Source organism: Caretta caretta, chromosome 3, assembly GCF_965140235.1.
Source record: "Caretta caretta isolate rCarCar2 chromosome 3, rCarCar1.hap1, whole genome shotgun sequence".
NCBI lineage: Eukaryota > Metazoa > Chordata > Testudines > Cheloniidae > Caretta > Caretta caretta.
Genome location: NC_134208.1, coordinates 186,943,499 through 186,966,967, shown reverse-complemented (window position 1 = coordinate 186,966,967; position 23,469 = coordinate 186,943,499). Strand labels below are relative to the sequence as shown.

Below are 23,469 nucleotides of genomic sequence, written 5' to 3'. Positions count from 1 at the left end.
GAAGTGGTGTGCGCGGGCGCGAGCCATGCAGCGGTTTCCCCCCATCCCCCTCCTCAATTCCACCACCATCCAGAGGCGGAGGCGGAGAACTGGCTGGCGGAGGGATACTCTTCGTTTTTGCAGAGACGAGCTAGGGATCCATCCGCTCTTGCTTTCCTTGGAGCCGTGTGTACAGAGAATGTGATGCGGTTGTGCTGGGGCTGATTGGGCTTGGTGGCCGTTACTTGGAGAAGGGACGGGGGGCGGTTCCTGCAAAGGAAATTAGTTCTCAGCGGGAGGTTGAGGAGCCAAGTGAGCAGGGGGGATTGAGGAGTCTGTTGGGAGGTAGGGGGGCTCAGGAGCAGCGAGGCACCAAGGAGCAAGTAGGGGTGTGGGGCGCTGAGAAGCCGCGGAAAGGAGGGAGGCTGCGAGAGCAACGGGCGTGGGGGAGGGTGAGATCACAGGGCGAGGCAGGGTGCGTGTGGGAAGGGGTCTTGTCCCTTCTCTGTCGCAGTTCAGTTGATGGCAGCGGGGGCTAGAAAGGGGAACTGATTAGAAATAGCTTCCCCTCGCTGCTGGGGGGTAGGCTGGTTCCCTATCCCTGGGCTGCCTGTGACACTAGTGGGGGCGGGAGGGGGTTCAGAGGCTGTGCCTCTCGTCGGCACAACGTTTAATCTGAGGTGGGGGCTGCTGAGTGGTATTTGCCCCCTCTTCCTCCTCTCCTTGCTCTGGGGGCGATTAGCCTGGAGAGTTAAACTGGGGTTTCCCCTCCTCTCTGAGTGAGGAGTTGCAGCGGTAGCCTGGAGGGTTTTTTTTTTTTTTGTCTGATGTAGACTCCAGAAGCCTTCCTCCTTTCTTTCCTTCCATCCTTCCTTCTTCCCCTTCACTATGTAGAGCGGGAGAGACCCGTCAATAGGAAGGCTGAAATGAATGTAGATAGACTTTCAATTGCATTTTTTAAAAAAAGAAGAGGATAAATCTCAGTTGCCAGTGCACAGTTTTTTATATTGCTTTGGAGAAATGGGGGTCATTTGCTGCTGCTAAATCCTGGGAGCATTTTAGAGAGTTGCTACAAAGAAGGCAAATCTGTATTTTTTGAAGCAAAGGAGCCACATTGATTTTAGCCTTTTTTTATAAAATGGAGAATGAGATATTCACACCACTGTTGGAGCAGTTTATGTCTAGCCCTCTTGTCACCTGGGTAAGCATTAATTTTCCCAAATGGCATTTTTTAAGGGTAAATATCTAGCTGCAGAGTTGGAGGTGGAGTTAGTGTCATGGTGATGATTATATTTTAGGTTAAGACATTTGGACCCTTAGCTGGAGGAAATCGGAGCAACCTGGAGGAATATGTGGCTCTAGTGGATGGCATATTCTTGAACGAAATCATGCTCCAAATGTAAGTGCCTGTGTATGTGTTTTTTGTCATTGTGTATTTTATTTTTTGTCAAGTCTTTTGTTTCTTCAACATGTCATTTGACTTCCGGGCATCGCTTTGTAAATATGTCTGATCATAAAATTGTGTTTTGGCTAAAAGTATTTATGTGGTCAGTTATGAGGAGAATCTAATTTATACTACATTTAGTCTAATTTGTTGCCACTGGAACCTTTCTTTTCTAATATAGAAAACATTTTTAAAATTTACTGTTCAAAATCTGGAACTGTATTGTTAATTATATGATACTGCCACTAGAATTTGCAAGTCTGAGACAGTATGGTAAAAATGATACAATTGCAAAGTATGTGGTGCAAAACCCACAGGATCATGAAATGTAAGATTTAATAGAAATTGTGTTTTTTATAAACATCTGCAAATACAGTTTCATTTTGACATAAATGGTTTAAAAATAAAGATGTAAATTAAAATCTTGAAGAATAGCAATGGACTTGTGTGTCAAGCACAACTTAAATAAAAGACCAGAATGACTAATAATTTGCCTGTTGATCAAGTTCTAATGTTTTGTTTTAGTTCATGTGGCATACGATTTTTTGAAATTGTGTGATACGCCGTTATATATTGCATGCATGCTAAGTGGGACAGACTTGTTTTTTACTTCGTTTCTACAGGATCAGAAACTTTAGTAAGCACTGGTTGTGAATTGTTGTATGACTACATTTTTATTCATACTGTAGAACTGTGGTTCCCAACCTTTCTGTGGGAATAGCGTATTCCTATTCTCAGAAGACTGTGGTGGGCACCAGACACCCTGCCGCCAATTTTTTGTTTATTGCCACAAACCATACACCACACAGTTCTTCTGTTTGGTATCAGAAACTAATTATTGAACATTTTGATTGTTTTAAAGGCATGTATAATTGTATATGAGTTACATAAATGAACAAATTAGATTAATATATTATTAGTCACAATTTAGAAAATATGTTTGTTGGAGTAAACAAGTGCTCCACTTATTGAAGTTTAAATAAAAACAGAACTGAAGTATATGTCAGTTTATTAAGAAGTATTGTGATTTCTACCACAGTTGTGACTATGGAACATTGCTTACTAGTATATTGCCCAGATAGTGACATCTTTCACAAGTACATTTCTGTAGTACTGTACTTCACTAATAAGCAAGATGGTACTGCTGGAAAGAACTTCTCATTTAAAGCTGGCCCTTGCTTTTTTCTCCCCACAATATTTTAAAGTCTTCCTATATAAATTTAACCTATGCTTCGATATCTAGATAGGAATAACTGTACACATAAATACAGATATACCAGTGTGTAAGCAGCTTGCAATGACAGCTGTTCATCAAGAATACTGCCCAGCGATGGCCGGGCACATTCTTGTACTCTGTTTATACTGTTTTCACTCATGGTAAAAATATTGTTAAATTATTTATTTTATGTACAGTGTTGTAAATATGTATACTGGGTGTACTGAGCAACTTTAAAGCCAAGTTTTCGGCCTTCTGAAGTCAAGCTTCACTTTTGCCATTAACTTCAGTAGAACCAATATTTAAAATTTATTTTTGTAGTATAAATCCTGCAGAGGAATGTTCAAAATATAGTGAGGTCAATAAGAACCCTTTTAAAAAAATGTGCATCTTCTTTTAGAAAGCTTTTATTGTTGCATACATTTGTAAGTGATTGAAGAGTACAGTGTCTTCCACCGATGAATTTATTGAAACACTGTTTTTACTGCATAATTGAATTTGAAATAATCCAAATCAGAAAAGTTAAAGTAACTTGGCAACTACATGAATGTATATGCTGGCAACAGAATTTTTATTCATTATAAAAATGTTTAATTTTTAATTGGAGGCTGGTCACTAACTTTGGTCAAAAACTTAATAGTTTAATCTTGAAAATATCAGGACTGAAATTCTGAGAAATTTCTCAGGTCTTTGGAATTTTATCTGAGAAAATATCCTTGTAGAAATATGTTAGTAGTCTTCCTCTGAACTATTAAAAATAATAGTAAGTCAACAGGTACAGTTGTCATGAGGATCTATGCCCAAGCTCCAGGCCCTGGTGTTTTTTTTTTTTGTCTTGTCTTTGTGTGTAAATCTTGGACCACATCCTGAAAAAGTAGTCAACATAGAAAAGTGGTCATTGCACGTATAGATAAAATGCAAAAATATACAAAATCCATTACAGATAATTTTGAAACAAAGATGATTTGATAGTCTTGCCAATAGAATGTGCATCACATTTAGAAATAGTGATGGAGTTGGTGGTGTCCAATATTATTTTATATTTGTAAAAATAATTTCAGTTATAACCTTGTTTTCATGTTTGTAACTTTTTTCTAAAATATTAATCTTTTGGGTTGAAATTTGCTGTGCTTGCTCTCTGTCCAAACTTGACGTTTCTTGGAAGTTTGAGCAAAATCTCTCCAACTGCTCTTTTATAAATTTGTATTTGGTAAGGGTGAAAAACTGTTGCTTGTTTGAGGCTTGACAATATTTCAACTGAAAGGCTCATTTTGAGCCTTTCTGTTGACTTTTAGGGCCCAATCCAACTCCCACTGACAACCAGACACTTTTGTCTGTATATAGGTAAAGTATGGCAAAAATGTCTGTTTTGGAAGTTTGCATGAATGCAGTTTTTCATCAAAGGCTTACTTTTCTTGATTTGAAAAGGATATGGGTGTTTGAAAAACTGTATGCCGTGCATACATTGTAGATAATTTATACATGTTCTTTTCACTATAGCAAGAATTACATTCATAATGTTTCAGAGTAGCAGCCGTGTTAGTCTGTATTTGCAAAAAGAAAAGGAGTACTTGTGGAACCTTAGAGACTAACAAATTTATTTGAGGATAATCTTTCGTGAGAGCTGTAGCTCACGAAAGCTTATGCTCAAATAAACTGCAAAAAGAAAAGGAGTACTTGTGGCACCTTAGAGACTAACCAATTTATTTGAGCATGAGCTTTCGTGAGCTACAGCTCACTTCATCGGATGCATACCGTGGAAACTGCAGCAGACTTTATATACACACAGAGAATATGAAACAATACCTCCTCCCACCCCATTGTCCTGCTGGTAATAGCTTATCTAAAGTGATCATCAAGTTGGGCCATTTCCAGCACGAATCCAGGTTTTCTCGCCCTCCACCCCCCCACACAAATTCACTCTCCTGCTGGTGATAGCCCATCCAAAGTGACAACTCTCCACACAATGTGCATGACAATCAAGTTGGGCCATTTCCTGCACAAATCCAGGTTCTCTCACCCCCCCACCCCCCTCCCAAAAACCACACACACAAACTCACTATCCCGCTGGCAATAGCTCATCCAAAGTGACCACTCTCCCCACAATGCGCATGATAATCAAGGTGGGCCACCCCCAGCACAAATCCAGGCCTTCTCACCCCCCCCCCCCCCACCTCCATACACACACAAACTCACTTTCCTGCTGGCAATAGCTCATCCAAACTGACCACTCTCAAAGTTTAAATCCAAGTTAAACCAGAACATCCGGGGGGGGCGGGGGTAGGAAAAAACAAGGGGAAATAGGCTACCTTGCATAATGACTTAGCCACTCCCAGTCTCTATTTAAGGCTAAATTAATAGTATCCAATTTGCAAATGAATTCCAATTCAGCAGTTTCTCGCTGGAGTCTGGATTTGAAGTTTTTTTGTTTTAAGATAGCGACCTTCATGTCTGTGATTGCGTGACCAGAGAGATTGAAGTGTTCTCCGACTGGTTTATGAATGTTATAATTCTTGACATCTGATTTGTGTCCATTTATTCTTTTACGTAGAGACTGTCCAGTTTGACCAATGTACATGGCAGAGGGGCATTGCTGGCACATGATGGCATATATCACATTGGTGGATGTGCAGGTGAACGAGCCTCTGATAGTGCGGCTGATGTTATTAGGCCCTGTGATGGTGTCCCCTGAACAGATATGTGGGCACAGTTGGCAACGGGCTTTGTTGCAAGGATAAGTTCCTGGGTTAGTGGTTCTGTTGTGTGGTATGTGGTTGTTGGTGAGTATTTGCTTCAGGTTGCGGGGCTGTCTGTAGGCAAGGACTGGCCTGTCTCCCAAGATTTGTGAGAGTGTTGGGTCATCCTTTAGGATAGGTTGTAGATCCTTAATAATGCGTTGGAGGGGTTTTAGTTGGGGGATCTACAACCTATCCTAAAGGATGACCCCTTGTTTTTTCCTACCCCCCCCCCCCCCCGGATGTTCTGGTTTAACTTGGATTTAAACTTTGAGAGTGGTCAGTTTGGATGAGCTATTGCCAGCAGGAAAGTGAGTTTGTGTGTGTATGGAGGTGGGGGGGGGGGTGAGAAGGCCTGGATTTGTGCTGGGGCTGGCCCACCTTGATTATCATGCGCATTGTGGGGAGAGTGGTCACTTTGGATGAGCTATTGCCAGCGGAATAGTGAGTTTGTGTGTGTGGTTTTTGGGAGGGGGGTGGGGGGGTGAGAGAACCTGGATTTGTGCAGGAAATGGCCCAACTTGATTGTCATGCACATTGTGTGGAGAGTTGTCACTTTGGATGGGCTATCACCAGCAGGAGAGTGAATTTGTGTGGGGGGGTGGAGGGCGAGAAAACCTGGATTTGTGCTGGAAATGGCCCAACTTGATGATCACTTTAGATAAGCTATTACCAGCAGGACAGTGGGGTGGGAGGAGGTATTGTTTCATATTCTCTGTGTGTATATAAAGTCTGCTGCAGTTTCCACGGTATGCATCCGATGAAGTGAGCTGTAGCTCAAGAAAGCTCATGCTCAAATAAATTGGTTAGTCTCTAAGGTGCCACAAGTACTCCTTTTCTTTTTGCGAATACAGACTAACACGGCTGTTACTCTGAAACCTGTCAAATAAACTGGTTAGTCTCTAAGGTGCCACAAGTACTCCTTTTCTTTTTACTCGTAATGTTGAATTTCCACCCGTCTTCCCAAACACCCACTGAAACAAACAAACAACTCAAGAAACAAAGCTATGCCCCCAGCAGAAATGTTACCTCAAAAACGGAGGAGAGCCAAAGGCTCCAAGAAGTCCACTGGGCACTTTGCTGTTGCTACTGATTTTACCTGGAAAGTGCTCAGATATTACAGCAGCGGGCAGCAGTTTAAAACCCTTACAGAGCTATGCACTTAAAGATAGATGCAGTTTTAAAATGAACCTTAACATTTACCTATACTCTTCCTTTAAAACTTTAGTTACCATGTACAAGAGAAGTGTGACAGAAAAAATAGTACTAGTGCATTTTGAGACACACTAGCTTTTGAAAAGTTTTCTAAAAATCATAATGTGGTAATTGTCTAGATATCTTGTGATAGGGTTAGAAACAAAAATTCTTTACACCACCATACTTTCGTACTCCAATGGAGAGCATGAACTGTTGTTCCAGCAAGAATCATTAGGAGTGATAGTTGCGTTAGATGTGAAAAGTGCTACCAGAAGCATGTGTCTAATACATTAAGTGCTATCATCTTCTACACTAGTGTGCTTCAAGTGTCTGATGGTATTAATGTTAGTGTTTTAGTGCCAGAGTGCAGCTAGCAATATGTATTGGCTTGAAACCCTTTTATAGGATGATATTATGTGTTTCTGATTTTGGTGTCAGTATTGGAGATTGGTGTGTGTGTGTGTGTGTGTTGGTTAATATGTGAGTAGGGAAACCATCACAGTAAGTAGTTTACATAGGTTCAGAACATGAACAATTGGACACTGTTTCAACGGTTGAAGCCCTGCTGCTTTTCTGCTTTGGTACATATTTCATTTTTGCCAAATGTTTTAAAACAAATGTTATATGAATTTATGAAGGGGAGTATTAATCTCGGATTAGAAATGGTTTATGTTAAAATAATTGTGCAATCTAAAAGGAGGTTTTGTTTGTTAGAGAAAACGTAAAAAGTAGGGTCATTGGTTCAGTCCCGGATTAGCCAGCCAGCAGGAGTTTTAGTATGGCATTTAGTGTGCCTTACTCCTAGCTGGACAAACTTTACTGCCAAGAGCTAAGATGTTTCATGACTATGGAAGCAGATGTCAGTCAGAATAATTAGTTTCCAGTAGTCATACAGTGGGTACTGAGACTTTTATTTGTATCTACATTGATTTCACCAGTTCTCAGTCAAAAAGAGAAAATTCAACGCTTTGTAATTTAGCATGTATCTTTGGCTTCTTTTGCATGCAGATGAAACTATATCGCAGGGGTTCCCATATTGTGGGCCTGGGTGGTCCGCTGGTACAATTTAATCATGAAAAGGAAACATGTGCATTATTTATTTACAGTGTTACATTTTATATGTATGTAATAATTAAAATGAATAATTTTCCTCAAGAAGTGTTAATAGTGGGCCGTAGTGCCTATCACAGCTGCACAGATGGGCCGCAGGGAAAAAAGTATGGGACCCCTGCCGTATGATAGAAGCTCTCAAACTGGAGGGGAGGTGGGCCAGCCTGGGGGTGCATAATGTATTCTGTGTGTGGGGTGTGTGTGTGTGTGAGAGAGAGACTGCACACATTTTATCCATAGCAATGAATTAGCAAAGCTGATTATTCGAGACATATCAGGCCCTCAGATGGCGCTGTGCATTTGACTCTAGATGGTGCTGTGCATTTTGATCGATTTCTGTTAAGCTTGCATATTATTATACAAAGTCATTGCCAACTGTAGGTTAATCCATTTGCTTACAATTAATTGTGTACACCGCGTCGTAGCATCGACCACAATTGCGGTTTTGCTCTTGTTACAATGGATCGTTGGTTCTGTTTGAATCAATGCCTTACTGTTTTTAATATTTAGTGAGAGTTGCATGTTTTGTTTTTTTTTTAAATTGGTACATGTACTTGTGTGGTGGTCGGGGGTGTAAACTACTACAGACATACAGAAGGGGAGCACGAGCAAATAAGTTTGAGAACCGCTGCCATATGGTACGCAAACTTCAGAGGATCTCTTCCTTTGCTGGGAACTTCATAGACAACTTCCAAACTAATACTCTTTAAGGGAGGAAGGATAGTCCAGCGATTAGAAAGGTAGCTTGAGACTTGGGAGTTATGAACTTGATTTCCTATTCCCACACAGACTTCGTGTATGACTCAAGTCACTTAGTCTTTCTGTGCCTCAGTTCCCCACCTGTAAAATAAAGTTAATCGTATTCCCTGTGAAGATAAATGCATTGAAGATTGTGAGGTGCTCAGATACTACAGTAACTGTCACCATATAAGTACCTAAAATAGATTAAATGGTATTTAAAACTGTATTTTACTTAATTTTTTTTTCAATGTATATAGTGCTCCTATTGCACATCTGCATGCACTTACATAATAATAATACATTGTTAGCTCTTAGATATTTTCATCCATAGATCACAAAGGCCCTGACTATTGATCTTCTATTTTTTAGTCTTAAAATATTTCTTGCTATATAAATGTGTTACGGTTATGATGTATAGAAGGCCTGTAACTTAAATATTTACATATTTAAAGTACCAGTTACTAAAAGAAATACAAAGTAAAGAGAGAAATTATATTTTGAATTGAAAAAAGTTGTCTAAAGTTACATTGTAAATTTCTCAGTTATACTCGGATTAGTACTGTCTTTTCAAAATAAATTAAACTATTTAAAAACTTGTACAAATGGAAAATTCCTTTATGATTCAATAGTGACTACTAGATTTTTTATGTTATGAGTACAAACTCTTATGCTGGAATTCATAAATTTTCACGTTTCTCTATATTTAAGAAAATGAATTTGTCTTTTTGCAGTAGAGAGGAACATATCACATAATACAATTTTAGTAGCACATTAGATCATTCAGATATTTTATTGTATGTGGGAATGTCAAGACCGCAGGACTTTGTACAAAAGTAGAAACACGAATATTTGTTAATTCTCATGTGGAAACAGATAACATAGTATGCTATTTACAATTATATTTGTTAATCAGTAGGTCTAAGGATTTACTGAGTATGCAGGTTATTCCACTGATTGTTGATTACGGGTAGTGTTATGTAATCAGTGCATAAATTGTTACGTTTACATACTATTAAAGTAAGAAAGTGATAACACAGTCATAACCAGTCTCTTATAGAAAGTTTGTTTTTGTTTTAGCTTTAATAGATGGCATTCTACATTATATAGACATCTTTTGTGTTTTATGGAAATCTAACAGTAGTGTAAAAAGAAAAGGAGTACTTGTGGCACCTTAGAGACTAACCAATTTATTTGAGCATGAGCTTTCGTGAGCTACAGCTCACTTCATCAGATGTAGTAGTGTAGTTTGTGGCCTGGATCTTGCAAAGTTTAGTCCCATTAAATAAAGTTCAACGTGTAAATGTTTGCAGGATTTGGGGCTATCATTACATTTACACCATCCATGAGCTTTCAGTCGTATAATGGTGTCCTGCAGCTATATTATGGTCTTACGGAAGAGTTTCTTTGATTGTGCTTTATGTCTGTTATGGAAATAGCACTATCGGGATATAAACCTCTTGGTAATGATGCGGAAAAAGAGCACGCAGTACAGGCAAACTACAAGTATTGCTCTCAAAGAGCTGAATTTAGGTCTTGAAAACTAATGGTAGCTAAATCAAGCATATTTAAAAATAAATTAGAAATTCACCATTTAGAGTTAACATTTTCGGCTTTAGTAATACTAAGTATGAGTGGGTACCATTCTCATCCTGCTCTAAAACATAGTCCATACACTGTGTGGAGTCAACTTTCTCCCTTCCTGGAGTTTGGTTTTATTATTGGAGAAAATAAACAACAAATAACAATGTTCAGCTAAAGTTCAAGTTTGATTACTGCTATTTGGATTCCTTTTTCAGGACTGTACAATCAGTACCATAGGTGGTCTTGTTCTCGATCTGCGTGGAGTAACACACTGGTGAGTCAGGAGGAGCTACTTAGCATCTACCAGCAGGATCATCTCCAGCTGTTAATGAAGTATTTTTACACGAGAACACTGGCTGTTCTGTTACATTAAGGAATTCAACTAATTCTCCTTTGCTGTATAATCTTTATCATTCACTAGCCCCATGTGACTTACATTGCTTCCCACTAAAGTTTGCAAAAATATATACAAAACTCAAAATTAAAAAGTAACTAGATTATTACTGGGGACTTATGTACCCTGATGAACAAGACCAAATTCTGTAGCACCAGACCCTAAATATTGGGGCAACATTATTGTATTGCATTCTCATTCCCGTTATCCATGTCCAAACTGTCTTTTGGTTGAAAATATGAATATTACATCAATTAGTAAGTTATAATTCTCAACAATATTTTAACAGTGATTATTTTAGAGGGTAAGTATTTTTTTTCACTCTGCTTTTTCTAGTGGCTGACTGCACTCAGGGGTCTCTCAACTCCCATGATATTGTGTATGCGGCCTACTCAACAACCTTCTCTCCCCATTTCCGTGCAACGTGTGCAGAACATGCACTGTAAACTAACTTACTCCTCCTTGTGAAGAAAGCTGGAGGCAAGAGGCAGCTGCAGGCAAATCCTGCCAGGGTAGGGAGATGGAAAATAAAATGTTAGGTGAATTTAGAAGCAAAATGCTGAATTCTGTAACACCTTGGAAAAATGTCAAATTTTGCAGCTGCAGAGTCCATGTCCTCTTCCCTCAATTGAGATGAATCGGGCACACCTCTCAGACTTACTGTTACAGACACAGGCAAGTGTCACTGTTCGTTTTATACTTGTCCACATTTTTAACTCTTTGCTATCAGAAGTGCTAGAATTTTTTAAAATGAAATTTAAGATTGTGGAGCGCAATTGTGCAAAAAGGAGGAACAAATTCCATTGCTGTCGTGTACACAGGGCCCTAAATATTATTGTTGGAAAAGGATCTTGTAAATAAGAAATGGGATTTTATAAATGCCTAATGATTTATTTTATCTAAAGCAGGGCTTCCATCTTACACATGTTAGCAAGTCCATAGGAGGTGTATGGTGGTAGGATCTGTACTTGCGTGATATATTGGAGTAGTGGATGGATGAAGGGAATAGAGGACATGGAGAGACATATCCTCATGGAAATTTTCCAACAGTTGGTCTTTCCCTGTCCTTCTTTTTCTCCCCTAGGTCCCCTTCGCATGCATGCGTGCCCACCCACCCCTATATGCCCTCCCCCAGTTCTGTGCCCCCTTTCCTTTGTCCCTATTCCATGTCCTCTTTGTGGCACCCCATCACCTCTCTATTTTGGTGGTTCAGTAAACTGTCCTTCATTCCCCCTCATCCTTCCTTAATGTCCTGGTCTTCCCCTCCTGCCTACCACCTCTGCTCTAAGATATTTCTGAGACTGGGGAACACAGTTCCATTACACCTGTGCACATGTACCTTCATTTTCCTGCTGCCATCTCCAGGCATTCCCCTTCGTATCTTTCCTGGAATCCTGCTCCACCAAATTTCCTTTTGGCCTCCTACTTCCCTGTCTCTGGTTCAGTCTAGCAGCTGGAGCCAGAAGGTCAGTGTTTGTTTATAACCTTTATACTATAAATGTTTTATAAGTGTTGCTCCTTATACATTTTTTATACAGGCCCTCTTTATATCTTAAATGCCCTATCCAAAAATACTAAAAGGCACTTGTCAGGATTCCCTCCCCACTCTGAACTCTAGGGTACAGATGTGGGGACCCTCATGAAAGAACCCCTGAGCTTATTTCTACCAGCTTAGGTTAAAACTTTCCCAAGGCACAAATTATTTGCCCTTGGTTGCTGTCACCACTATGTGATTTAACAAAGAATCAGGGAAAGGACCACTTGGAGTTCCTATTCCCCCAAAATATCCCCCCCCAAGCCCTTACACCCCCTTTCCTGGGAAGGCTTGAGAATAATATCCTAACCAATTGGTTACAAAGTGATCACAGACCCAAAGCCCTGGGTCTTAGGACAAGAGAGAAATCTGTTAGGTTCTTAAAAGAAGGATTTTATTTTAAAAAAAGGTAAAAATCACCTCTCTAAAATCAGGATGGAAAATAACTTTACAGGGTAACAAAAGATTCAAAAGCACAGCAGAACTTCCTCTAGGCTTAGTTTCAAAGTTACAAAAAACAGGAATAAACCTTCCTCCAGCAAAGATAATCTAACACGCCTTGCCTGGCTTTTACTTACAATTTGTAATATGAGATACTTTTAGGATGGTTTATAGGAGAAGGAGTTTTCTGACCTGATGCCTCTCTGCTTCCCAAGAGAACACACCAAAATAAAGCCTTCCTCCCCCCCGGATTTGAAAGTATCTTCTTTCCCCGTTGGTCCTTTTGGTCAGGTGCCAACCAGGTTATTTGAGCTTCTTAATCCCTTGCAGGTTAGGAGGAATTCCAGGCTACCCTTAGCATTGTGACAGCACTTCTCAGCAAAGCCAACAAAACTAAACAAATCTGGAGTTTCTAGGCCCATTTTGGAGATATGTTGAAGCAAAAAAGTATAAGAATAAGTTTCAAAAAATAAACTTCAGTTAAATTTTCAAAATATGGTACAGTAATTTAGAACTGTTTGACAATTTTCCAGTAAAAAAATTGGCCTCAGATGAGATGTGTGCAAAACTTCAGGAAGACTGAGGAATTTTGTGAGGTAGTTGAGGAAAGTTTTAAAAATTGGATTTATGGTAGGGTGCTATCTTCATTCTTAACTTGAGAAGCAACTATTGCCATAACACAGTTGATGTCTGGCAATGAAATTATCAGTTTTTTCATAAACAGTAGTCACAACTGGCTCATAAATACTTAATCATGAATAAAAACCACAAACTTAATGTTCTAATAACTCCCTTTGGTGTACACAGTGTTGAGAGCAAAGTTGAGTGGAAGTGAAACATTCCTCTGGTTCAGAAGGGTTACCTAAGGGAGAGAACTGACATTTTATTGATATAAATAAGCCCAGATCTACATTGTGAAATTTTTCTGCTATGTCTGTCATGGGTGTGAAGAATTACGAGATCGGACTGACATAGCTGTGCAGGCAAAAGTTTGTAGTGTAGGTGAAGTTGTACTGGCAAAACTGTGCTTTTGCCAGTGTAGTTTATTTTGCTTCAGGGATAGGGGTGCGGGCTGGAATGGAATAAGGTATACTTGCAAAATGCCAGTTTTGCAAACAAACTCTGCACTAAGATCGCTTTGCTGAGAGAGTGTACTGGTATAGCTGTACCAGCAAAGTGCTTCTATTGTAGATCTAGCATAAGTGTCAGAAATCAATTTCCCAGAGTAATTGTAGCTTGCTAGCTTTGTCCTTATCACCAATGTATACCACAGTTGAGAGGGGATTTAGTTACCAAAACTTAATGGAAATTTAGTTTAAAAAAAAAAAAAAAAAGACCTTGCCATCTTAGTATGTGTCTGTATGCACGCTGAGTACACCATAGATTTACTCTCCAGCTTGCCACAAACTAAGTCTTCCTCTAGACTCTAGAGCTGGGGGTGTGAGTCCAGCTTGAGCAGATGTACTCACAATAGCTCTCATTGAGCTAAAAATAGTAGTGTAACTGCGGTAGCATGGACTGTGGCAAACAGTGGCACGGGATAGCCACCCTGAGTATGTTTCCATGGGGTCTAAGTGGGTTTGTACTCAGTGTGGCTAGCCTGTGCCATGGCAGCCACACTGCTGTTTTTAGTGCGCTAGGTTGATGAGAGGTAGTGTGTGTGTGGGTACTTGAGCTGGGCATTACACCCCCAGTTCCAAGTATAGATGTAGCCATAGTGTCAGTGTGGCCATAGGATACTGCTGCCGCACTAGAAGTTCCCTAGTGCGCTTTAATCAACTTGTGTTTTAAACTAGGTCGATTGTAACAGGCTGTGAAGTGTGTATTTTCTCTCAGTTTTACTGCTAGAAAGAAAAACTGAGTAAGAGTGCAATAATATATTGTCCCAGGTCACACAGGTTGTGCTTTAGTTGGGGTGGGGATGCTTTGTTTTTATTTTTTTCTGCTATAAGTCAGTTAATTGGGTTGATAGCCAAATAACAGCTATAATCCCCCATTTAAAAATTAATAGGTTTCTGTATTTTTTCCTCTTTCTCAATCCCAAATTGGGATTATGTTTGAGTTTCCTCCTTTTCTTTACATGTCCTCTGCTCCTGTTCTGTTCGTGGGTTTTCTCTTTCATAGATTCATAGATATTAAGGTCAGAAGGGACCATTATGATAATCTAGTCTGACCTCCTGCACAACGGAGGCCACAGAATCTCACCCACCCACTCCTGCAATAAACGTCTCACCTGTGTCTGAGCTATTGAAGTCCTCAAATCATGGTTTAAAGACTTCAAGGAGCAGAGAATCCTCCAGCAACTGACCCGTGTCTCATGCTACAGAGGAAGGCGAAAAACCTCCAGGGCCTCTTCCAAGCTGCCCTGGAGGAAAATTCCTTCTCGACCCCAAATATGGCGATCAGCTGAACCCTGAGCATATGGGCAAGATTCACCAGCCAGATACCCAGGAAAGAATTCTTTGTAGTAACTCAGATCCCACCCCATCTAATATCCCATCACAGGCCATTGGGCCTATTTACCGTGAATATTTAAAGATTAATTAATTGCCAAAATCATGTTATCCCATCATACCATCTCCTCCAAAAACTTATCGAGTTTAATCTTAAAGCCAGATAGGTCTTTTGCCCCCACTGCTTCCCTTGGAAGGCTATTCCAAAACTTCACTCCTCTGATGGTTAGAAACCTTTGTCTAATTTCAAGTCTAAACTTCCCAATGACCAGTTTATATCCATTTGTTCTTGTGTCCACACTGGTACTGAGCTTAAATAATTCCTCTCCGGTATTTATCCCTCTGATATATTTATAGAGAGTAATCATATCTCCCCTCAACCTTCTTTTAGTTAGGCTAAACAAGCCAAGCTCCTTGAGTCTCCTTTCATAAGACAGGTTTTCCATTCCTTGGATCATCCTAGTAGCCCTTCTCTGTATCTGTTCCAGTTTGAATTCATCCTTCTTAAACATGGGAGACCAGAACTGCACACAGTATTCCAGGTGAGGTCTCACCAGTGCCTTTGTATAACGGTACTAAAACCTCCTTATCTCTACTGGAAATACCTCGCCTGATGCATCCCAAGACCGCATTAGCTTTATTCATGGCCATATCATATTGGTGGCTCATAGTCATTCTGTGATCAACCAGTACTCCAAGGTCCTTCGTTCTCTTCCAGATTAGGTCCCACTTTGTTGCTTCTCTGGTTTCATAGAATCATAGAATATCAGAGTTGGAAGGGACCTCTGGAGGTCATCTAGTCCAACCCCTTGCCCAGAGCAGGACCAATCCCAACTAAATCACACCATCCCCCAGACCATTAATGAAGATATTGAACAAAACCGGCCCCAGGACCGACCCTTGGGGCACTCCACTATATACTAGCTGCCAACTAGACATGGAGCCATTGATCACTACCCGTTGAGCCCGACAATCTAGCCAACTTTCTACCCACCTTGTAGTGCATCCATCCAGCCCAGTTTCTTCTTACTGAACTGCTTACTCCCCCCCCCCCAAAAAAAAAACAAAAAAAACCCCCCACAATCCTCACACAAAACAAACACAACTCACTGAGGAAAGAGGCATTTTTCAAGATATATTATTCCTGGAGCACATGGCCTAGATGGGCAAAGAGATTATCTGGACATCCAATGAAGTGAGCTGTAGCTCACGAAAGCTTATGCTCAAATAAATTTGTTAGTCTCTAAGGGGCCACAAGTACTCCTTTTCTTTTTTCTGGACAGTATTGTGACTTCTGCTAATTAAGACTCCTCACTCTTCTCCCTTGAGTTGCTGCAGGTTGGTAAGGAGAGGCATGGCATGAACTCCAGCAGGACTCCTAGGTTACTATTGCTCAGCATTGTTGAAGGAAAGCTCTGAAACTCCTTTTCCATGACTGCATTAGGCCAACAATTAGTCAAATCACTGATCGGAGGCAGTGTCAAAGGCTACTGCTTCGCCCAGACCCTACTGATCCAGTTTTCCTCATGAGATTTTCGCCCTTTCATGTAAATGCCAGACTCGAGGACGGGAATTTGGAAGGAGGGGGTCTTTTAAAAGTGGTATAACAATTCAGTAAACTTAAAACTGTAAATATGCTATATTTTTGGGATGGGGACCAGCAGAAACAAGTTGATAATTCATATTTATTGAATGTATACTGTTGAATGTGCACAAAAATATATCTTAGGGGACCTAGTTATTAGGACTCTGTTTACAATTAAATTTTTATGACTATTTTTTGGTGTAAGACACTTTGGGCTATGATCTTTCTCAAATTTGGTTCCCTGTTTCTCATCATTATGGGACAAGGTCTGACTTGTGTAAAAATTCTAAAATAAATCCCACAGGCCGAGATAGGCATATAGAGAGACATTTGCTGCTCCAGTTCTCTTCTCCCCCCCCCCCCTTTTAAAAAAGGCCCTTCCAGAAAAAAATACATGGAGTAATTTTGTGGTGGCTTTGGAAGGTTGTGGCTGTATATTTATGGTACTGTGTGTACCAAAACAGTGCAGTTCAGAAATGTTTAACCTAGGCTAAAACATGACCTGTTAACATGGCTTAAAATGTTAGTCTGTGTATTAACAAGCATTAAGAAGGCTTTTCATTCACAATTGAGGTAACTCTATTGAGCTAACAAGTGAAAAAACACACCTCTTTTGCACGTCAAGACAGGGCCTTCAGTATGTGCTTAATTCTGTCCATGTGAGTAGTTCCATTTTACCAGGATCAGGCCCTTAATGTTCTGCTCTGCATATATCTAAGTTGTAGGGCTGTCAATTAATCGCAGTTAACTCACGCAATTAACTCAGAATTATCACGCTTAAAAAATTAATCAATTAATCACACTGTTAATTAGGTTTCAGAGTAGCAGCCGTGTTAGTCTGTATCTGTTTAAAAAAAAAAAAAAAAAGTACCTGTGACACCTTAGAGACTAACAAATTTATTAGAGCATAAGCTTTCATGAGCTACAGCTCACTTCATCAGATGCATACAGTGGAAAATACAGTGGGGAGATTTATATACACAGAGAACATGAAACAATGGGTGTTACCACACCTGATCACTTTTGTTACAGTGTGTAAGGTGAGCTATTACCAGCAGTAGAGGCGGGGGGGGACCTTTTGTAGTGATAATCAAGGTGGGCCATTTCCAGCAGTTGACAAGGACAGTAGGACGGGAAATAAACAAGGGGAAATAGTTTTACTTTGTGTAATGACACATCCACTCCCAGTCTTTATTCAAGCCTAAGTTAATTGTGTCCAGTTTGCAAATTAATTGCAATTCAGCAGTCTCTCGTTGGAGTCTGTTTTTGAGGGTTTTTTTGTTGAAGAATTGCCACTTTTAGGTCTGTAATCGAGTGACCAAAGAGATTGAAGTGTTCTCCGACTGGTTTTTGAATGTTATAATTCTTGATGGTTGATTTGTGTCCATTCATTCTTTTACGTAGAGACTGTCCCGTTTGGCCAGTGTACATGGCAGAGGGGCATTGCTGGCACATAATGTCATATATCACATTGGTAGATGAGCAGGTGAACGAGCCCCTGATGGTGTGGCTGATGTGATTAGGCCCTATGATGGTGTCCCCTGAATAGATATGTGGACGCAGTTGACAAAGGACTTTGTTGCAAGGATAGGTTCCTGGGTTAGTGGTTCTGTTGTGTGGTGTGTGGTTGTTGGTGAGTATTTGCTTCAGGTTGGGGGGCTGTCTGTAAGCAAGGACTGGCCTATCTCCCAAGATCTGTGAGAGTGATGGGTCGTCCTTCAGGATAGGTTGTAGATCCTTGATGATGTGTTGGAGAGGTTTTAGTTGGGGGCTGAAGGTTTTGGCTAGTGGCGTTGTGTTATTTTCTTTGTTGGGCCTGTCCTGTAGTAGGTAACTTCTGGGAACTCTTCTGGCTCTGTCAATCTGTTTCTTCTCTTCAGCAGGTGGGTATTGTAGTTGTAAGAATGCTTGATAGAGATTTTGTAGGTGTTTTTTTCTGTCTGAGGGGTTGGAGTAAATGCGGTTGTATCGTAGAGCTTGGCTGTAGACAATGGATCGTGTGGTGTGGTCTGGATGAAAGCTAGAGACATGCAGGTAGGAATAGTGGTCAGTAGGTTTCCGGTATAGGGTGGTGTTTATGTGACCATCGCTTATTAGCACTGTAGTGTCCAGGAAGTGGATCTCTTGTGTGGACTGGTCCAAGCTGAGGTTGATGGTGGGATGGAAATTGTTGAAATCATGGTGGAATTCCTCAAGGGCTTCTTTTCCATGGGTCCAGATGATGAAGATGTCATCAATGTAGCGCAAGTAGAGTAGGGGCATTAGGGGACGAGAGCTGAGGAAGCGTTGTTCTAAGTCAGCCATAAAAATGTTGGCATACTGTGGAGCCATAGCAGTGCTGCTGATTTGAAGGTATACATTGTTCCCAAATATGAAATAGTTACGGGTGAGGACAAAGTCACAAAGTTCAGCCACCAGATTTGCAGTGATATTATTGGGGATACTGTTCCTGACGGCTTGTAGTCCATCTTTGTGTGGAATGTTGGTGTAGAGGGCTTCTACATCCATAGTGGCCAGGATGGTGTTTTCAGGAAGATCACCAATGCATTGTAGTTTCGTCAGGAAGTCAGTGGTGTCTCGAAGATAGCTGGGAGTGCTGGTAGCGTAGGGTCTCAGGAGGGAGTCTACATAGCCAGACAATCCTACTGTCAGGGTGCGTATGTCTGAGATGATGGGGCTTTTGCTCGTTAATTACAATTCTCTCAGTCACAAATTTGTCTCCTGCTCTGTTTTACCCACATTCTGCCATATATTTCATATTATAGCAGTCTCGGATGACCCAGCACATGTTCGTTTTAAGAATACTTTCACTGCAGATTTGATAAAACAAAGAAGGTACCATTGTGAGATTTATAAAAATAGCTAAAGCACTCAACCAAAGGTTTAAGAATCTGAAGTGCTGTCCAAAATCTGAGAAGGGCGAGATGTGGAGCATGCTTTCAGAAGCCTTAAAAGAGCAACGCTTCAATGCGGAAACGACAGAACCTGAATGACCAGAAAAGAAAATCAACCTTCTGCTGGTGGCATCTGACTCAGATGATGAAAATGAACATATGTTGGTCTGCTCTGCTTTGGATCGTTATCGAGCAGAACCCATCATCAGCAGGGATGCATGTCCTCTGGAATGGTGGTTGAAGCATGAAGGGACATATGAATCTTTAGCGCATCGGGCACATAAATATCTTGATGACAGCTACAACAGTGCCATGCGAACGCCTGTTCTCACTTTCAGGTAACATTGTAAACAAGAAGCGGGCAGCATTATCTCCTGCAAATTGTAACCAAACTTCTTTGTCTGAGCGATTGGCTGAAGTAGGACTGAGTGGACTTGCAGGCTCTACAGTTGTACATTCAAAAATAAAGCAAACAATGCAGTTATTTTTTTACATAATTCTACATTTGTAAGTTCAACTTTCATGATAAAGAGATTGCACTAAAGTACTTATATTAGGTGAATTGAAAAATACTATTTCTTTTGTTTTTTACAGTGCAAATATTTGATCAAAAATATAAAGTGAGTACTGTACACTGTGTTCTGTGTTGTAATTGAAATCAATATTTGAAAATGTAGAAAACATCCAAAACTATTTAAATAAATGGTATTGTTTAACAGCATGATTAATCACAATTAATTTTTTAAAATTACTTGACAGCCATTCTAAATTGGTTGGGAATTTACCTCTTAAGCATATGTTGTAAGCATTTGCAGGTTTGGATCTTAACTTTATACTTGTTCGTAGTCCCATTCACTTAAATTGAACTATAAGTGTGTAAAGTTGGGAGCTGAAGTCCCTGTGTTGATTTCCAGTGATCCTCTTTGCACCAAAAAAAATTTCCACAAAAACCCCTATTTCTGATTTTTAGTGGAAATTCACTCTAATGTGAGCCAAAGTGAAAAGTTCTCATCTTGGTCTTTGGAGAAGTCTTATGAAAGATTCTGATCCTATCAACTTGGAGTTAAAAAAATAATTGATCTGGAGGAAGATAGTGCATTAGTGTAGTTGGGGAAGTACACTGCAAATCTCTGCAGATTTATTTTTTTTTGGACTCTGGAGGAATTGAAATTCCAAATTCTTATTTGTGTGGTAGAATGCAGTAGAACAAAATACTTTGCTCTTTTTGGTAGGTTATAAATTTAAAAACTGATTAATATCAAAGAACGTTTTAAATTTCTCATGAAAACAATTGAAACTGACCATGCAGAATCTCCAAGCCAGTTGTTCCTGGCTATTTGGTGCTCCATGCTGAGGTGAAGCATGGCAGCAATGTAACAATTAATCGTGAAGTTACTTGGGGTGAAAATTCAGGAGTGGGATCTGACTTTGGGAATGAGCAACCAGAGATTCTTGGCTGTTTTTTTTGTTTTGACTGAGGTGAAATATGGTGTCCAGGAGCATCTCCAAAAAGCTGGTAAACCAGAGAGGCAGGAAAAAAGCCATCCTGCAGGATCCCACCCTCCTTAACCACCACTCCTTTCAGACTACCACAATAACCCAGATATATTTTCCCAACTTGTTGCAGGAAGGGCCTTAATCAGCCCTGGCTGTGGTCAGTATCTTGAACCCCTGTCCCGGTATGGTTTTTTGAGCCCTCCTTCCTCTGAGGATAGCTCTGAATCCCACAGGCTCTGAGACGGAAACCACAGCTTAAAATAGACAAAAAAATCTATTCAAATAGATTCAAATATCCACTTCACTTCTCTGTATTTGGTACCAGTTACTGTTGCAGTCTGAGGGTTTTGAGCACTGATCCTCTTCTTTCAACTCATTCAGATATGTGTGTGTGCAGCATGGTCTATTCTGTTTTTTTCTCATTTCTTCCACTGGCTTCTCCTCAGTGAGTCAGCAAGGTGGTGTGGCCCATACTGCCAGCCTTGTGGTGCGAGGAAGTCTTCTGTTCTGCGTGCTCCCTCAAGCTTGGTCTAATCCAGTGTTCCATTCTACCACTGGCTTCTCTGTTTTCTTTTTTTGCAGGATGCAGCAGAGTAAACTAGCCCATACTGCTATCAGTACCAGCAGACCCTCTGTTTGGCCTGCCTTTTGTCAGCGTGGTCTAACAGAGACTGCCTTTTTGCCACACCTACTCGGTGTTTTATTACGAGTGCAACAGACCAGCTTAGTCCATATTTCTAGCCTGCATGTTTCAATAGGCCACTGAAATAGCTGGAAACTGCAGGTAGAGGTGCAGGTAAGCTTTTATGTTTCCAGGTGCCCTTCATGTATGTCAGTTGCCCTACCTGGCCATTTTATTGAGTTTGACAGCCAGTCACTTTCATCCAAGTGGCATTCCTGAGAGTTTCTAGTTGCTCACATCATCAGCCTGTTAGTTCCAATGGATGATCTGAACAGCTGTGATGCTGCACTGAAAGTCAGCATTAAGGGAGGTGAATACACCATTTTGTTGCATAAGTGTAAAACCACTTCACAAAGGTTTTAAAGACTCAAAGAGCATTACTGCATAAACCAGGGGCTTTAACATGAGTGCTTGTGCCAAGTTCTCCTCTCTTCCCTCCCTCATTCCTTATCATCCTCTGCTCCTATAAATGTGTTCAAAAATAAAAAATAAAAAGGCATTATCGTGCCCGTTCAAGGGGCAGGCTGTAGACTGGGGCAGCAGCAAAGTGCTAGTTGCAAAAGGAGCAGTCTTTGTCTGTGAGACTGGATAGCCCAATAGATTGGGAGTTGCTTTACTCTCTGACATGGTTACTTCAAGTCTTCAATAAGATGCTTTTCTGTACCATGACCAAAAAAAGGCGGGGGAAGAGAGAAAGCGGGGGAAAACCTCTCACCTTGGGCTTCTCCATTTTTCCCCTTAGAACTGAGCTTTCTTCCAAAGTTTCTGAGCATTCCACATAAAATTTTAAAAAATCCACATCAGACAGATTAGTTCTCAAAACTCTCAGGGAGAGTATTCCCATAGATTTAAGTTTCCTACCTTTATTTATACCATGGGTGGGCAAACTTTTTGACCTGAGGGCCACATCGGGGTTCCAAAACTTGATGGAGGGCTGGATAGGGAAGGCTGTGCCTCCCCAAACAGCCTGGCCCCCGCCCCCTATCGGCCCCCGACCCCTCCAAACCCCCTCCCCCCCCAGTTCCTTGTCCCCTGACTGTCCCCTCCCGGGACCCCCTGTCCCCTGACCGTCCTCCGTCCCCCCCCACCCAGAACCTCCACCCCATCCAACTGCCCCCTGTCCCCTGACTGCCCCCCGGGACTCCCTGCCCCTTATTGAACCCCCCCACTCCCCGCCCCCTTACCATGCCACTCAGAGCAGCAGGACTGGCAGCCGCGCCACCTGGCCAGAGCCAGCCACGCCGCAGCACTGCCCGGCAGGAGCTTGCAGCCCCACTGCCCAGAGCGCTGGTGGCACTGTGAGCTGAGGCTGCGGGGGAGGGGGAACAGCAGGGGAGGGGCCTTGGGCTAGCCTCGTGGCCCTGGAGCTGAAGGGCCGGGCAGGATGGTCTCGCGGGCCGTAGTTTGCCCACCTCTGCTCTATACTGTCACCCTTCCTTCAGATGGGCCACTAAAAAGGCAATGAAGAACAACATTGCAAACTGCTTTAGTCAGTTACTACTTTTGTGGGGATTTTTATGGGGTGTTCATTCAAATCTCTCTCCCGTGTAGAAAGAGAATGTAGACAAATTTTGTCCAGCTCTGGTTCTGTCAAGACTGATTGACATTGTACAAGGTTCAATTCTGCAGCAAATCCAGGCCTTTCTGATAGAGTTTTCTCTCTAGGATTTTTCATTGTCTTATAAGGACACCTGGCCCCATGTGACAATTTGCTGTGCTGTGCTACTTGAACTTAGCAGTATGGTGGCCCTTCTAATTCCAGGCGATGCCTTTTGACTTCTCTCACGTTTCTTGTTTTCTCACCTGTCGAGTGATATCTCTGATGGCCAGTCTATGATAAGGTCATAGATGATTTGTTGATAAGCCTATCTATACAAGATAATAGATGTATTTACTGACCAAATCTTTCAGCTGCTTGAGTCCCTGGGCTGCTTCATCTGTTTTCAGAGGAACTCCTCAGTAACTTCTCAGGACTTGGCCGACCTG

The 23,469-nt window shown here is 41.1% G+C and overlaps 1 protein-coding gene across 9 annotated transcripts in view; it reads left to right on the top strand.

The window, feature by feature from the left end:
* Positions 1-406: 406 nt before the first annotated feature.
* Positions 407-23,469, top strand: part of CCDC88A (coiled-coil domain containing 88A) — a 366,404-nt gene continuing 343,341 nt past the window's right edge. For 5 of the 9 annotated variants that reach the window (XM_075127192.1, XM_048842832.2, XM_048842831.2 and 2 more), the window contains exons 1-2: positions 410-1,180; positions 1,278-1,378. In XM_075127192.1, coding sequence (XP_074983293.1) covers positions 1,118-1,180; positions 1,278-1,378 — 164 coding nt within the window. In that variant the 5' untranslated portion in view covers positions 410-1,117. Of the gene's footprint in view, positions 1,181-1,277; positions 1,379-23,469 lie in introns of all 9 variants that reach the window. The other 4 variants (XM_075127191.1, XM_048842828.2, XM_048842825.2 and 1 more) reach the window with 3 other exon arrangements.